Raw genomic sequence first — 15,200 nt, forward strand, 5'->3', positions numbered from 1 at the left:
TCTCTTGATAACTTCAGCTACTTCGTGTGTACTTGAATACTTGAGATTATGAATAGCACTAGAATGGTACTATCTAATGTATAGATCATCCATGATACTGCCAAGATTAATAGTGACAGGTAAGAAATTTCAACATAGAGAGTCTTCAATTCGAAGAGCAGAGAAAATCTCGTCCAACCCATTATGATAATCGATGATATCAGCCCCCACATCTTCCAATCGTGTATCCATCTCTTGCACGGTTTCAACCGAATCTTTCTCTGCCAGAATCGACTGGATGACTAGATATGCCTTCCTTGAGTCCCAAAGCCCATCTCGAGCAGCAGGAAGAGATGTCTGCATAAGAGAAAGACATCTCTCTAAGAGAGCCCTGTCTCTCGTTTTCAGACAGACGAAGTATAACAGGGCAATCATATTTGTTGAAACAGTGAAATCACGACCTTGACCCCCGTATTTCTTGGACCATTCAGGGTCGGATACTAACATCGTTAATTGGTCCAAGGCGTAATCGAATTTGCAATATGCGTCCATCGGTGTCTTTTTATCGTTCTCGGTCAAAATGATATTCTCAAGTAGAACACCATGAAATATGAGACCTTGGCAGTGTAGTAGCATGACTCGCTGGCGCTCATGTTTTTCTAATATTTGGTCGAATTTCTCAAGTCTGAATGCTTCGATCGCTTTTTCGTATAATCGACACTGATACTCGATTCGTAGTCTCTCCTGGGCAATTTCAATGGGGAGTTGAGAAAGGTAGACTCCCTTGAGTTCAACAGTCACCATGAGATGATTGGTTTTCCAGTTCTGGAGGATTACAAGTGCCTGCTCTATTTCGAAAACATTGGAGAACTTTTCTGGAACAACATTTGACAGACCACTGATATTCTCTGGAGAGGCCAGCTGAAGAATAGGCACCCGGTCCAGAGTGAAAATGGTTGCATGAACATCCAGATGACAGAAAATCATCTTTATCTGGGGGTAAATGGGGTCCATTTTTGTAATTAATGCTGGATCGTCGACCCAATAGTTCTTCAATAATTTGAGGCCTTGATCGAGGTGCCAAATCGCCTGTCTCGCGTTTCCCACCAAACACTCGAACACGTAGAATATCAGACTGCAGATAAGAGCCGCGTCAGGAGTAGCATCCGGCATAAGAAGATAAGTCGAAAGCTGTTTGTGTGATTTAACCATAAGTTGAATACTCTTTGGTGAACTTCCTAGCCTGGCAGATCCAACTTTCAAATACTCGCGATAAAGCGAACTGAGTGCGACGAGGGAATTTCGGACCACAGGTTGGTGCTGACATCTTTGTAGAATGAGTTGGGTCCAGAGCGTTGAATCGGATAGACGGGATAAACAGTGAGCTGCTTCGCTACAATAGAAGTGGAGTAGTTCGCGGTCTGTCCGACTACCGGGAATCTTGAAGGGAATGTTGTATATCTGGATGGTCGTTTCTTTCGGGGGTGATGGGGACGGATATCCAGGACACTCCCAGCCTGCCGAGACGCACCGCTTGCATTTTGGTCGTTGCTCATCACATTTGACTCGGCGTAGTCTAGGATAGTCATGCTTAAGTTGACAATCACTGGTTTATCTTCTTTCTTGGATACTCACTTGCAATTGCTACATCCTGTCCGGACCTTGGGGGTACTTCGGCGGACTCTGACTGGACCAGACATTGGCAATACTAGGATCCCCAGAGACGTCAAGGGTATACTATCAACAAAGCCCCCTTTTGAAAGCAATCATTCCTTGATGAATGAAGGTAACAATGAACAAGGCTGCTGCTTACTATTTCGCTAACAGTGGGGCGAAAATGCACTGCCGGGCCAAAAGTAACCAACCACAAATCATGCAAGCAAAGTCTACGTCCAGCCTTGTATTTTGCTTTATTCTGAAGATGGAGTTTGTGCAAGCTGGAATGACGCCTAAAATGTTACAGGAATAAGCTTATGAGATAAACTATGGGACAAAATCTAGTAGGTTTCTAACTTTGAAGACCCCATGAGCACTCCGTGATTGCGTAGCTGCAAGTTTTGAGGGTCTACCTATCCATCTGTTATCATATGTGTCTTTATGCCTTGCAAAGAAAGATCCCGAATGAGTTCATTTTTGGCCGTAACCTTTCAAAATTTCCGTTCTGGAAAGGCCACACCGGACTTGTTTGGATTTCTTTGAGACGAAATCCTCGACCGATCTCGGCAATGTTCCACAAGTACTAACGTTACATCCCAATCTTAGTCCCGGTATAGTATTTGGGGATAGGAATAGGCTACTAGTTAGAGTCCACGGAAGGGTCGCGAGGTAAGAATGGTGAGGAGAGTGTACCTGGCTGACACTGGAAGAACCTAGCATAAATGCTCTTTGATCATACCATTATGCTTTCTTATCAGAATTTCAAGCTGAAGTATGGCTGATTGCAGGAGTAGTATATGCAGTCTCTGATCTTTTGATTTGGGGAATTTGTCAACCTTGGGACCCCATTCTTTGATCTTTGCTAGGACCAGTGACTATCCACAAAGACGCGTTGGAGAATAATGAATCATTTTTCTTTGTATGAGTACTATTTAGATACAACGAAAGGACAGCATGATCTTCTATGTCCTCAAACTTCTTTTCTCTTCTGCCCGAGTAATTGAATCTTAAATCTTCGCTCACGTGCGAACGCATCTATCAGAAACCCTGCACCGGAATTCCAATCCAATATGCCGCCATCACGCAGGACTAGAAAAAGAAAACAACAAGATGAACCTAAGCATCCGGAGGAGGAGCAACCCCATAAACAAAGATCTCGTGAGAAGGCTAAGAGACCTTCAAATAATGAAGTTATGCTCGCAGGTACGAAATTAACAAAAGGGCTGGGAACATTCAAGGCCAGTCCATCTGCTCAATCTATCTCTAGTGCAGCAAATAGGAACAGAGTCCTTGATCTTGATGTATCTTATGTTGGGAAGATCAAAGTTCCTCCAAAGCCTCCCAAGCCTCCGCGCCATCGTAGATGGAAGCACAGGGGTAGAGAGCCTCTAGAGGATCCAACACAGCTTCCCGACGATTGGACTGAGTCTGAGCCGGACGGACCTAAGTGATGAGTACGTGAAGCATTCTGACTCTTGAACAGCTTTCACTAACAAATTTAGTGACTATGATGCTCAGATTGAAAGATGCGAAGAAAGGATCAAAGACAATATCATGGTCTCACGATTCCAGGAGAAGCTGGAGGCTTTAAAGGAAGATAAGGCCCAAAAAGAGTATGCTTTCTTCACAGCCATATTTCAAATTATATTCACTAACTCAAGTCTAGTTTTTGGATTGACTCCGAGCCATTTGGACTTACCTGGCCCGTTATTCAGCGTCTTCGTGTTCTCAAGGACATTGAAGAAGATCTGAGCAAAGAAGATCCTTATGATCAATTGTTGACCGTGCGATCTATTATGAGAGCTTACCGATATCATGAAACTTGAATGGAATGATGGCCTAGTCACATATTGGGTGAAGGATCGTCAGCTTTGCCAGCCGCGCCCATTTAATTGGGATGAAGTAGATCAGCTCAAAGAGAAATATGCACAGGGCACTAGTTTCTGGATCGAAGGGGTAAATTCTTACAAGCCACTCAAATTATTGAATGCAACGAGAATCTGAGAATCTAATACATAATTTTTTTTCTTTGGTTCTTTCTTATCTAGGGGACTGCTCCGACTCCAATGCCCTTGAATCTCAGTGTGGGATCGACCCCGGACCGTTACTTAATGCACTATGTAAGCTTTTTTTTTTTTCCTTTTTTGGACTTCCTAGTAGACAAGGCTCAAATCCTCATACACTATCCTTCTACGATTAGATTGGTTGTCAATTCAGAATTCCAGGCGAGCCTGTCACTTCTACCATATCTGTTATGGATGATACTGGAGCTTCAATATGTGCGCTTTATGAAGCGGATATCAAAAACTTGATGCATCCTCGACCTAGAGTCATTCCCCCAGAAATGGTCATTGGACGCATAGGAATAAGAACCAGTAATGGTGGTATCACGCCTCCAGTAGTCAGGCTTGAGGTCAATTTGCTCAGTGATTCTAATGTATTGGTACCCTGGACGCCTATACAAGCGATCGTATTCAGGGGCAGGTACAATGGTCAAAATAGCAACCGTCTCTTAGGCCCAACATTGCGATATATGGCATTTACTGCCACTGCACCGGATAATACTGGTCGTCTTTATATGTCTAATGATAGAAATGGCTTGCTCAGTTCGTTGCCGGATCCCGATATTACTCTGGCAGCTGTACCGGATCAAAAAGTATTACCTCATCCTCCAGGAGTGCCAGCCTTTCCTTAAATGGGCTGCTGTGAAGCATTATACTCTTCAAAAAAGCAGTATAGAAGTCTTCGTATATTCTAGAAGGTATAACTGCTGGTGACCTGATTGGCCGGGCTCTTGATTTTGCCCATGTCGAGATTTCCATAGACATTATTATTCGTTTGTCTTTCTATTATATGTACGCGCGATACTTAATGTAACTCTATATTTACTCCTCTTCTTTCCTACAATATCAAAGTAAGAATGAAAAATAAGAGTGCTTCAGTGAAGCTTGGAGCCCTGTCCTCCGAGTAGACCAAATAGAATACCGTGTCATTGTCATCATTCTCCACTTTTCCTTCTGATTCATCCAAAGCCATGAAAAGAACCCTGAACCTGAACCTGAACCTGAACCCCAACTTACCGGTAGTCACCCAGGGAACCGCCGAACTCATATCCTTTAGAGCCACCTATATCGGCCGCTCATAATGCTTATCATTACAGCAATCATTAATAATATGGAGACCGAATATTGTTGGGAATCAGAACACTTTCACATGCAAATTCCACAAGTGGGGCAGGACTCCACGGAGAATGAATTATGGAGCAAAGCGAATTACGGAGCATCGTGGAACATCATGGAGGTGTCAAACGGGTTTATTCTTGGAAAAAGAAAAAAACTTCAAGAAGAAGAGGAGAGGGGAGAGAGGGGAAAGGTGGATGTTCTATGGGTATAGTCATCACCATGACATATCAATAGAGTATAATGATACAGATTTGCGCACGACCCGGGTTCTAGCCATGCATGGGGCGCAGTGATTGATGCGTGATGGCCATGAATACTTGCTTCTTGCACTTGGCTACGAGAATGGCCCGGTTCATAGATTGGTTCGAAGAAGATGATTGACTCTACACAGTCCCTTAGACCCCCCCAGAGGTGCCACTGAAAGGTATCTCGCTAGACAGCTTCGAGTCTAGTCGCAATGTTTAGTCTCCATCCTTTGCTTTTTATTTTATTTGTTCGTCTCAACAGAATTGCCATGGCCATTGCGGTTAAAGCGGTAGTTTCTTTCGCGTCGCCGGGGGGAGTTTCTTTTTTTCTTTGCGTTTATATTTTTGCGTCTTGGACATCACTTAGCCCTAAGAACCAACTTAACATCGAAATAACCTCATAAAGTCCAATACTCTGAATTTTGGAACTTCAATTGTATAATCCAAAAAAACTACCCCGATTATTTTCCCCGCATTCTGTCCACCCCGGTGATTTACCGAAAATGACTATCCTCGACATCGACAAGGACCTACCGACTCTTTTTCAAAAACAGGTGCACGCGACACCAGATGCGATTGCGCTAGAGGATCACACCACCAAATATACATATGGCGAGCTCAACAAGGAGGTTGAGTCGTTGGCAAATCGTTTAAGACTCTACGGAGTCAGCCGAGATTCACTGGTTGGCGTGTTATTGCCGCGTAGTGCAAACTATGTGATCGCCTGTCTGGCTGCCCTTCGTGCTGGAGGTGCATTTTTAGTTCTTGAGCTCGCATATCCTGCTGGATTGCTGGCTGATGTGATTGATGATGCGAAGCCTGTGGTGATCATCACTGAACGAACTGAGGCTTCCAAAATCAAGGCCCAGTGCCCATTGATTACTCTCGATGAACCACAGGCCGAGATAAATGGATATGCTCAAGAAGCTGCTCCTTTACCCGCTGAGAATGATCTGGATCGATTGGCGTTTGTTGCGTATTCTTCCGGCACCACTGGGAAGCCCAAGGGAATTGCCAATCCTCAACGTGCACCGGTTCTCTCGTATGACTTGAGATTCGCTGTGCAGGACCTGCAGCCAGGCGACCGAGTCGCATGCAATGTATTTTTCGTTTGGGAGATGCTTCGTCCGCTTCTGCGAGGTGCCACAGTCGTGGCTGTCCCGGACGATGTTAGCTATGACCCAGCTACTCTGGTAGATTTGCTCGCATCCAAGAATATCACAGAGACTCTGATGACTCCAACCCTTCTGGCCACGGTTCTCTCTCGGTATCCTCATATCGCCTCCCGTCTTCCTGAATTACGCACACTCTGGTTGAACGGTGAAGTTGTCTCAACCGATCTTGCCCGCCGAGCCATCCAGGCTCTTCCTAATACCAGGCTGCTCAACTGCTATAGTGCCTGTGAAACGCATGAAATTGCCTGCGGAGATATTCGCGAGATTATCGATACCGAGTCCATCTACTGTCCAGTTGGTCCTCCCCTGGACCCTGCCCATACATATATTGTAAACGAGAATGGCGAAGACGTCGGCGTGGGGACCGCAGGTGAACTCTTCGTCGGAGGCGACCTGTTGGCTCGGGAATACCTCAATCTTCCCGAGACAACAGCGAAAGCCTTCTCTCCTGATAAGTTTAGTTCGTCTCCCGGTGCTCGCATGTATAGGACTGGTGATCTGGCACGGATGCTTCCATCTGGTCTCTTGGAGATCACCGGTCGCGTGGGAGCCATGATCAAGCTTCGTGGGTATTCTGTTGTGCCAGCGAAGGTCGAAAGTGACATTTGTCAGTTCATGGCCGTGAGGCATTGCGCAGTCACTGCTCATGGCGAGGGCCTTGAAAAGCAATTGGTTGCATATATCGTTCCCGATGAGGCCTCGGAAGATCGTCCTGCAGTTGAAATCAACGAGTCTGGTCATAGTCCCGCTGCTCGTCGTATCCTTGAGCCCTATCTTGCTCATTACATGATCCCAGCTCTGTGGGTTGAGTTGAAAGACCTTCCAACCAACGAAGTCTCTGGAAAGGTCGATTTGAAGAGCCTCCCGCCTCCTCGCAGTGCCAGCCCTAGTGGCAGCGAGACGACATTGGACAAGGATCCTATCCAGATCAAGGACATCGCAGCCATCTGGGCGAATGTTTTGAAGACCTCGAAGGCTCTTTTGAAGCCGGAAGACAACTTCTTCGATCTTGGTGGTCATTCTTTGTCGCTGGCCGACCTTTCCTCTCGACTGACTCGACACTTTGGCTTCCGCGTTCCTATTCCTCGTCTTGCGGAGGATACCACTCTCGCTGCCCATCTCGAGACAGTCCGTGCAGTCAGAGATGGACATACCGCAGCAGTTCAAGCAGATCTCCCGGCCTTCCTGCTCGCAGACTCCACTCTGGACGACGATATCAAACCCACTGCCAACACAACGATCAAATCAATTGCGTCTGCTGATACGGTTCTTCTGACCGGTGTTACTGGCTTCCTCGGTGCATTCCTGCTGCATGATCTTCTGGAGAACACATCTGCCAAGATTATCTGTCTTGTGCGATTCAATGATCCCGAAGATGACGACCAGGCTGGTGGTGTTGCTCGAATTCGTCGCAACCTCCTCGACTTGGGTCTTTGGAAAGATACCATCATGGAACGAGTCGAAGTTCTCCCAGGCAACCTTTCGCGACCGCAGTTCGGTTTGACAGCAGAACAATATGACGATATGGTTTCTCGGATTCAGGTCATTGTGCACGCTGCCGCAACTGTTAATCTCGTCTACCCCTACGCTGCTCTCCGAGCTGCCAATGTCGGTGGAACCAGGGAGATTCTTCGTCTAGCATCTAAGGCTGGTGCGACCGTACAGTATGTCTCGACAAACGGTGTTCTGCCGCCATCCGAAGAAAAGGGCTGGCCGGAAAGCACCATGCTGGATGTCAAGGATGTTCCAGTTAAACTGCTCGATGGATATGGCCAGACAAAATGGGTTGCAGAGCAGCTTGTTCTTAAGGCCGGTGAGCGTGGACTTCCTGTGAAAATTCACCGGTGTGGTACTATCAGTGGACATAGTCTGACTGGTTCTGCCAACGCGTGGGATCTTTTGACTGCCCTCCTCGTGGAATCCATTCGAATTGGATACGCCCCCGATGTCGAGGGATGGCGTGCGGAGATGACTCCAGTTGATTTCGTCAGTAAATCAATTATTCATCTTGCAACGCAGACCGATTCAGCTGCAGACCAGACAGTCTTCCATCTCGGCGATCCCAATCCTGTGAACACTAGCTCCGTCTTTGAAGATCTGAAGAATCTCGGGTATCCTACCGAGTCATTGCCATGGGATGACTGGGTCGCCCTTTGGTTTGAGAAGCGTGGTTCGGCAAAGGGTGGCGATGGTTCTTTTACCGTCGACATTCTTCGCAGTGGTATGCCCACTGTTGAGTTCTTGCGTGGCATTGTCGTTCTGGATAACGCCTTGACAAGGCCTTTCCGTGAAGCGGTTGAGCGTCCTAAGGTCGACGGCCTTTTACTGGAGACCTATGCTCGCCATTGGTTTGCTCGTGGCTGGCTTCCTCGACCTCCTTCTCGTCAAAACGCCCTCAGCCGCTCTATTCAGCCTTCTTTGAAGGGCCCTCTCAGTGGTAAGGTGGCGGTAGTCACTGGAGCCTCATCGGGTATTGGCGCCGCAGTAGCATCTGCCTTGGCTAAGCAGGGCGCATCGGTTGCTATTGGTGCTCGTCGTCTTGATGCATTAGAGTCCGTAAAATCCAAGGTTGAAGCCCACGGCGTGAAGTGCATCGCTCGATCAACAGATGTCACGAATAAGTCCCAAACCGAAGCTCTTGTTCAAGCGGCCACAGAGGAACTGGGCGAGGTTGATATTTTGGTTGCTTGCGCCGGTGTGATGTACTTCACCATGATGGCAAACACACAGACAGATGAGTGGGAACGAACAGTCGACGTCAACTGCAAGGGTCTTCTTAACGCCCTTTCATCCACTGTTCCAGGAATGCTGTCTCGAGGTCGCGGTCACGTCGTCGCCATATCCTCCGATGCTGGAAGAAAGGTCTTCCCTGGCCTGGGTGTTTACTCTGCCAGTAAGTTCTTCGTCGAGGCTACTCTTCAAGCCCTTCGTCTAGAGACAGCTGGTCAAGGCCTTCGAGTCACAAGTATTCAACCGGGTAACACTTCAACCCCGTTGTTAAACATGTCTACTGATACCGAGGCCGTGAAGAAGTTCGGTGAGCCATCTGGTGCTAAGATTTTGGAGCCATCCGATATTGCCAACTCGATCATTCACGCTTTGTGTCAGCCGGAGTATGTCTCTGTCAACGAGATGTTGGTTGAGCCTCGTGATGAGCCTATTTAATGCATATGCACTACGCCATTTTATGTAAATTTTCCATTCCTCAATCCATCTCTTTTTTTCCAATACAATATTGTCTTGATATCAGTACACAGTTCATTTTCGCATCATCTCCCACAAGTAGCAAGTAATTCGCGATAAAAAGGTCGGCCTGATTGAAGTCAGTAAGGTTTCCTCAGTAAATAAAACCTCTAGTCAGAGGTAATCTCACCTTTGCTGAGACGAAGTAGCTCATTCTCATACGGACCGAGTTCCTCTTCCATCAAGAGTGTGCTTGGGGGCTCATCTTCCTTTGGCCCGTCATATAACCAGCCCCAGCTAGAATTTTCATTTTCATCTATCACCTCATCCAATTCACCATAAGAATTGATGATTTCCCGAGTCGATCGAGATACGTAACGAATTCTCCTAAGGGACCATGGTCCCTTTCTAAGAAGTGCGCGACACTTATATGGCCCAAGGTCATTATAACCCAATCCTTCCAGCGAAAGTCTTATCCGCACACTCCGGTGAATCTTCTCATTCGTATCTCTTAAGAAGTAGGGTGTATTTTGTCCCGTGTCGCGGGTGACTACATGATACATCCCAGGCGTGCGGGTGGTTTTCCCTGCTAGACGGTATAACCCAGTATCAGGCGAGATAATCTCGCCCAAAGCCCACGGACGAACAGGACGATGTTCATCGTAGACCGAAGGAAGAGCCCACTCCTTCAGTCTATCTCGATCCGGTGAGTCTGGACGTGGTTTAGACTGCTGTCCGCAATTGTAGTAATATCGAACATTATCTGTAAATATTTGTTGAATGGTATTTGGCTCAAAAGAGACCCCGATTGAGGCGAGTTGGTCCATCATCCAGGCCATGCTGATATTCGCGATTTCTTGATCTGGTAATCCACCGCCTACATTGGAATGGGCTCCGGGAAACCAGACTTGTCGTAGGTCGGTGCGAACATTAGGTGGTCTTTCCCAGAGTGCTGGTGAGAATGATGCACGATCCTCATCGAGTGCTAGTGCCTGGAAGGCGTATTCAATGTCATTTGATAGCGCTGTGTCGTAAAATTTGCATGTAAAGGGGATGTTAGCAGGATATTGGCCGAAGGATGGCATGCTACTTATTCTTTTGTGGATCGAGGTATGTCGAGTTTATTTGTAAGATTGGTGTCGGGGATACCTTTGAACAATAACAGGGTGATCGTTAGAAAGTGGATTGAGAGGTTGATATTATTGGAATCACGTACCTAGACTGCCGACTGTATCCCACACCGCGACACAGCGAACTTTGATGCGATATCCGTCTGGGTCATATAGTCTTGTAAACCCACCCTTTTGTAGAACGTGAGCATAGAACATTTCTGATTGGGTTTCAAGTGAATACCTCTTCTAGACGATGTCGATATTCCTTTCCTTGATGAGGCGGTTTTGGTTTGTTGGGAAATGGTACTGTAGGAAATTTATCCTTATAGTGACTATTTCGTAGGTTCTGAACATCCTTGAATATGGGATAAAACACTTCCATCCCCTTGGAATTCAGAAGCCCGATATCAGATATCAAGCCCTAGTAAGTAGTCAACAATCTACCACCATTAACCTGAGGGTCTGTTTCTCTCACTGCGACTCCACGCGCTGTAAATGCACCACGCGAAAATCCTACTAGGATAATTTCATCTCCAGGCTCATAATTCGCAGCAACAAAGCTGTAAGCTTCTCTCATGTTCTAGGGTTCTGCGGTTAGATACCTCTCAACCATGGTCAAAAAACAGTATGTGGACCAACCTCGGAGACTCCAATACCAAAAGCTCCCCCCGGCAATCGAATCAGCGATTCCACCGGTACTCCCCACACCTGGTTGATAGTATAAGACTTGACCCGTCCCATCTTGATCGCGCTTTTTAAGTGAACGGTACAGACGAGTCACATTGGAGGGAACCTGCAGGGTGGCGTTTGGCTGGTCAAGAGTGGGAGGGTTGTACCCTTTATCACTATTAACCCAAGTGCCATCCAGACACAAGATGATGCGTTTCGCAGGTATACCCTTCGTAGCCATTGTGTACTCTCCTAGCAACAGCCCCGATACTACTAGAACACGAACTTGAACTTGAAGGGGCCAACCTGGTGTCAGCCCCACGTTGAAAGAGAACGAGAGGAGGTTGAGTGGGTCACTGACCTAAGCGGCTATAAATACTGATCTTCCATAGAACTTTCTATTACGAGGCGCATGTTCATGCATGCTTTGGATTCTCACGTGTTTGTGCCCTGTTTCTTTAATATGAACCAATCAGCATATATATTCTATCACCGTGTATGCATGTCAGATCTCCAAAAAGAGCCCTCTTTTTGGAGCTCGGCGTTTGATCCGGCTGACCAGATATACACACAGCTAACTACCTGGGCACCAGGGATCAATATCAGAATCCTAGTACTTTATCATTGAAGAGATATGAAAATATTTGACTTAATTTATTTATTCGACTTTATCCACTATCTCAGGCAAAAACATTGACCGGTTGAAGTATAACTTATACTGTAGGGTATAGAAGTAGTATATCAGTGTATTGCAGGCAGGCGGAATGATTCCGCCTGCTCTATCAATTACCAACCACCACCAATAAGCACATTATCAAACCCTCCCACAACCAAAACCCGTCAACTACTCGAGCTCAACAGTATCTCCGATCTATACAGATTAATACGAGATATCCTTGGCTATCAGAATGATCAATCACCCCAATGAAATTCACGAACCCGGCACCGCCGATGGTTGGCACGGCATCATCCCAAGCCCCGAATTCCCCGCCGAAAAAGACCGCTATCATCTGTATATCGGGCTATTCTGTCCATTCGCACACCGAGCAAACTTCGTCCGCCATCTTAATGGCCTTACTGATTTTATCAGTCTTAGCGTTGTCATGCCATATCCCAAAGGCGATGCTAAGGGTTGGCCGGGATGGCGATTTCCCACGTCTGATGACGAGTACCCCGGTGCAACGGTTGATCACCTTTTTGGGGAAGACTATATGCATAAGATTTACTTTCGTGCCGACCCAGAGTATAAGGGACGGTACTCGGTACCTGTCTTATGGGATAAGAAGAGTGAGACAATCGTTTGTAATGTAAGTATTGATTCATTCATGGATACCAGAATACTCAGAAAGCAATTTAACCATCTCGATATATAGGAGAGTGCAGAGATTTTGCGCTGGCTTCCGAATGCTTTTAACGAGTTTCTCGAGCCTTCGCTATCATCAATAGATCTCTACCCAATCCATCTCCGCGCTCGAATCGAGGAAATCACACCTTGGATGCAATCCCATGTTAATGCCGGTGTATACAAAGCAGGATTCGCATCAACACAAGAAGACTACGATAAATATATAATTCCTGTCTTCGCTGCATTGAACAAGCTTGAAAGGCTAATCGCTGAAAATGGGGGTCCTTTTATACTCGGGAAGGAATTCACTGAACTTGACATTCGACTTTACGCTACTATCATCCGATTTGATACGGTATATGTCCAGCATTTCAAGTGTAATCTCGGTACTATTCGACATGATTATCCGGTTTTGAATAATTGGTTGAAGAAGGTTTATTGGGATGTTAGTGCGGCGAAAGACTCGACGGATTTCAAACACATTAAGGAAAATGTAAGTCACTTCATTGGTTCTATTGTGATGGAAGAATTTGTTCTGATGTTACTTAGTATACCAAGAGTCACTATGATATCAATCCTAAAGCTATTACGCCTTTGGGTCCTTTCCCTGATATTGAATCGGGGGTTGAGCAAAATTTGGCTAAACTCGGGATCGGGGAAGTCAAGCATCCCGAGGTTTCGAAATTTAAGATCTAAGGGTTTTATTCGGATCGGGAAGTTGATTGAATTTGATGGTCGTTTCTCATATCTGTTCATGTATGGAACGTGAAGACTGCCAGATCTGGCACTGAAATGTTCGTGGAAGCCAAGGGCAACAGTCTGAAATCAGGAGCAATGATATCTTTTTGTTCTAAAGTCTAGTATACCCGCGGATGCTTATAGAATGCTATTCAAGCAGACTCGCAATGCGCGACATTGGTGCCGAACTTTTCATCTCCATCCATTTTAGGACTTACATGTCCAGTAGCCATCTCAGCAACATCATCCGGTAATCCCTCAGGTCCATCAAATATGAGTGCAACCTCTTCGAGGGAATATCCCTTTGTTTCGGGGTAGAAGAAGAATGCAGTGATGCCAAACATAATGAGGACCACTAGAAAAACTATGTAGTATCTCCATGCAATCGCGGCCAACGCGATGGGATTAACGAAAGTGTTGAAGAACATGGCTACGATGGATGCCAGCCAGGTCACTGTAAGACCACGGGAGCGAAGACGGAATGGCCAGATCTCGCAAGGGTATGAGGTGAGGAATGGGGTACTTTAATGACAGATTGGTTAGAATGATGATAGCAAGCGATCAGCAATAGTGACTGCGATAACTTACAGAGCAATGCAATAGCCTGCGAAGAAAAAGAACAGAAATGGAATCACGGCTCCGCCTGTCGCGGCATTTCCGGTTCGTGAAAAGGAACCCGAAAGCGCAGTGACAAGTACATAACTGACGAACATGATACAAGCTGATGCGAGGAAAAGTCGCCGGCGTCCTAGACGATCAGACAAGAATGCACCTAGTATGGCGAAGCACAGGTCCCACATTTGAAGACAGGCAGAGATGAGTGTCTGATCGCGGACTTTGGTGACACCGACGGATGACAAGATCAGAGATAGGTAATAAGATATAACGCCATTTCCGACCCATTGAGCGGAAAATCCCAGGGTGATAGAGATCATCAGACGATGACGATTACCGGGTGTCTTGAACATTTCAGCATAACTGCCGTTCTGACTAGCTTCCCTCTCGGCACGAATCGTAGAGGCGATCTCTTGAAACTCATAATTGACCAACAAAGAATTGAGATCTCCTCCGGCGTGGTATCGGACAAGAATTGCACGTGCCTCTTCTTCTCGATCCATGGAGACTAGCCAACGTGGACTCTCGGGGGCCATGAGGAATCCCGGCAGGCCGACTAGAGGCACCAACATCTGCAAGATAGATGGAAGCCTCCAAGACCAAGAGGACGAGTAGGTCCGCGAGGCAAATACAACCCAAGCCGCAAGTGTACCGCCGACATACCAGCCGGACATGAAGAGTGCATTGAGGACACCACGGTGTGTGGGATAAGCGATTTCGTTGATGAGGAGCGGAACTGCGTTGCCAAAGAGTCCAGATGCAACCCCTAAGAATAGACGTGCCAGCAGGAACGCTATGTCATTGTTGGCTGCAGTTTGCAAAACGGCTCCAAGCGTGAGGAATACATAGCCAAGATAGACTCCTGGCTTACGGCCAAAGCGGTTGGCAATGAATGATGCAAGAGGATAGCCAAAACCACATCCAAGCCAGTAGATAGCATTGATCCAGCCGAGCCATGACCCTGTTGGATGATCCATGAAATCTTTCCATTGGGTTAAGGCCTCGAGGCCATTCATCAATGATCCATCATAGCCGTTGGCGGATGAGTACATCACCAGGGAGATGATAATGAAGTTCAATCGTAGAAGATGACCCTGTTTCCACCATGGCTTTGAGTCTTGTGGAATAAAAGCAGCAAGGTGATCTGCCACTGCAGGCTTGCTGCTGGTGTCAGTGCCCTTTACCCTGTTTACCCTCATGGTGTAGACAAGCGAATGAGAGCAAGAAGACAAAAAGAAGAATTTGAGGTCCAGTAGCAAAAGACGGATAGTCAGGGATACCGAATCCTTTTTAACTAGGTT

At 46.6% G+C, this 15,200-nt stretch overlaps 6 protein-coding genes across 6 annotated transcripts; 3 read left to right on the forward strand and 3 right to left on the reverse strand.

The window, feature by feature from the left end:
• Positions 1-129: 129 nt before the first annotated feature.
• On the reverse strand, positions 130-1,568 carry N7469_003496 (uncharacterized protein; the record flags this gene model as incomplete). Its single annotated transcript, XM_056642416.1, has 2 exons — positions 130-1,170; positions 1,263-1,568. 2 exons carry the CDS (start codon positions 1,566-1,568, stop codon positions 130-132), a joined length of 1,347 nt encoding a protein of 448 aa, XP_056501828.1.
• A 1,137-nt stretch (positions 1,569-2,705) lies between these two features.
• Positions 2,706-4,330, forward strand: N7469_003497 (uncharacterized protein; the record flags this gene model as incomplete). The annotated part of the gene is given in 6 exon segments (XM_056642417.1): positions 2,706-3,082; positions 3,138-3,248; positions 3,302-3,419; positions 3,439-3,591; positions 3,684-3,755; positions 3,836-4,330. 6 exon segments carry the CDS (start codon positions 2,706-2,708, stop codon positions 4,328-4,330), a joined length of 1,326 nt encoding a protein of 441 aa, XP_056501829.1.
• Positions 4,331-5,565: 1,235 nt separating this feature from the next.
• N7469_003498 (uncharacterized protein) lies at positions 5,566-9,402 on the forward strand (the record flags this gene model as incomplete). The annotated part of the gene is made up of 1 exon (XM_056642418.1): positions 5,566-9,402. The coding sequence occupies one exon, from the start codon at positions 5,566-5,568 to the stop codon at positions 9,400-9,402; it is 3,837 nt and encodes a 1,278-aa protein (XP_056501830.1).
• A 188-nt stretch (positions 9,403-9,590) lies between these two features.
• Positions 9,591-11,442, reverse strand: N7469_003499 (T6SS phospholipase effector Tle1-like catalytic domain-containing protein; the record flags this gene model as incomplete). The annotated part of the gene is made up of 6 exons (XM_056642419.1): positions 9,591-10,444; positions 10,637-10,721; positions 10,774-10,953; positions 11,008-11,112; positions 11,172-11,194; positions 11,265-11,442. 6 exons carry the CDS (start codon positions 11,440-11,442, stop codon positions 9,591-9,593), a joined length of 1,425 nt encoding a protein of 474 aa, XP_056501831.1.
• A 667-nt stretch (positions 11,443-12,109) lies between these two features.
• N7469_003500 (putative cell wall organization protein/glutathione transferase (Gto3)) lies at positions 12,110-13,242 on the forward strand (the record flags this gene model as incomplete). Its single annotated transcript, XM_056642420.1, has 3 exons — positions 12,110-12,508; positions 12,575-13,039; positions 13,096-13,242. 3 exons carry the CDS (start codon positions 12,110-12,112, stop codon positions 13,240-13,242), a joined length of 1,011 nt encoding a protein of 336 aa, XP_056501832.1.
• Positions 13,243-13,436: 194 nt separating this feature from the next.
• Positions 13,437-15,098, reverse strand: N7469_003501 (Major facilitator superfamily domain general substrate transporter; the record flags this gene model as incomplete). Its single annotated transcript, XM_056642421.1, has 2 exons — positions 13,437-13,806; positions 13,873-15,098. 2 exons carry the CDS (start codon positions 15,096-15,098, stop codon positions 13,437-13,439), a joined length of 1,596 nt encoding a protein of 531 aa, XP_056501833.1.
• Between the last annotated feature and the right edge of the window lie 102 nt (positions 15,099-15,200).

The sequence above is a fragment of the Penicillium citrinum genome (assembly GCF_028827155.1).
Source record: "Penicillium citrinum strain IBT 23319 chromosome Unknown utg000003l:1.0-4596430.0:1.0-4598250.0, whole genome shotgun sequence".
Taxonomy (NCBI): domain Eukaryota; kingdom Fungi; phylum Ascomycota; class Eurotiomycetes; order Eurotiales; family Aspergillaceae; genus Penicillium; species Penicillium citrinum.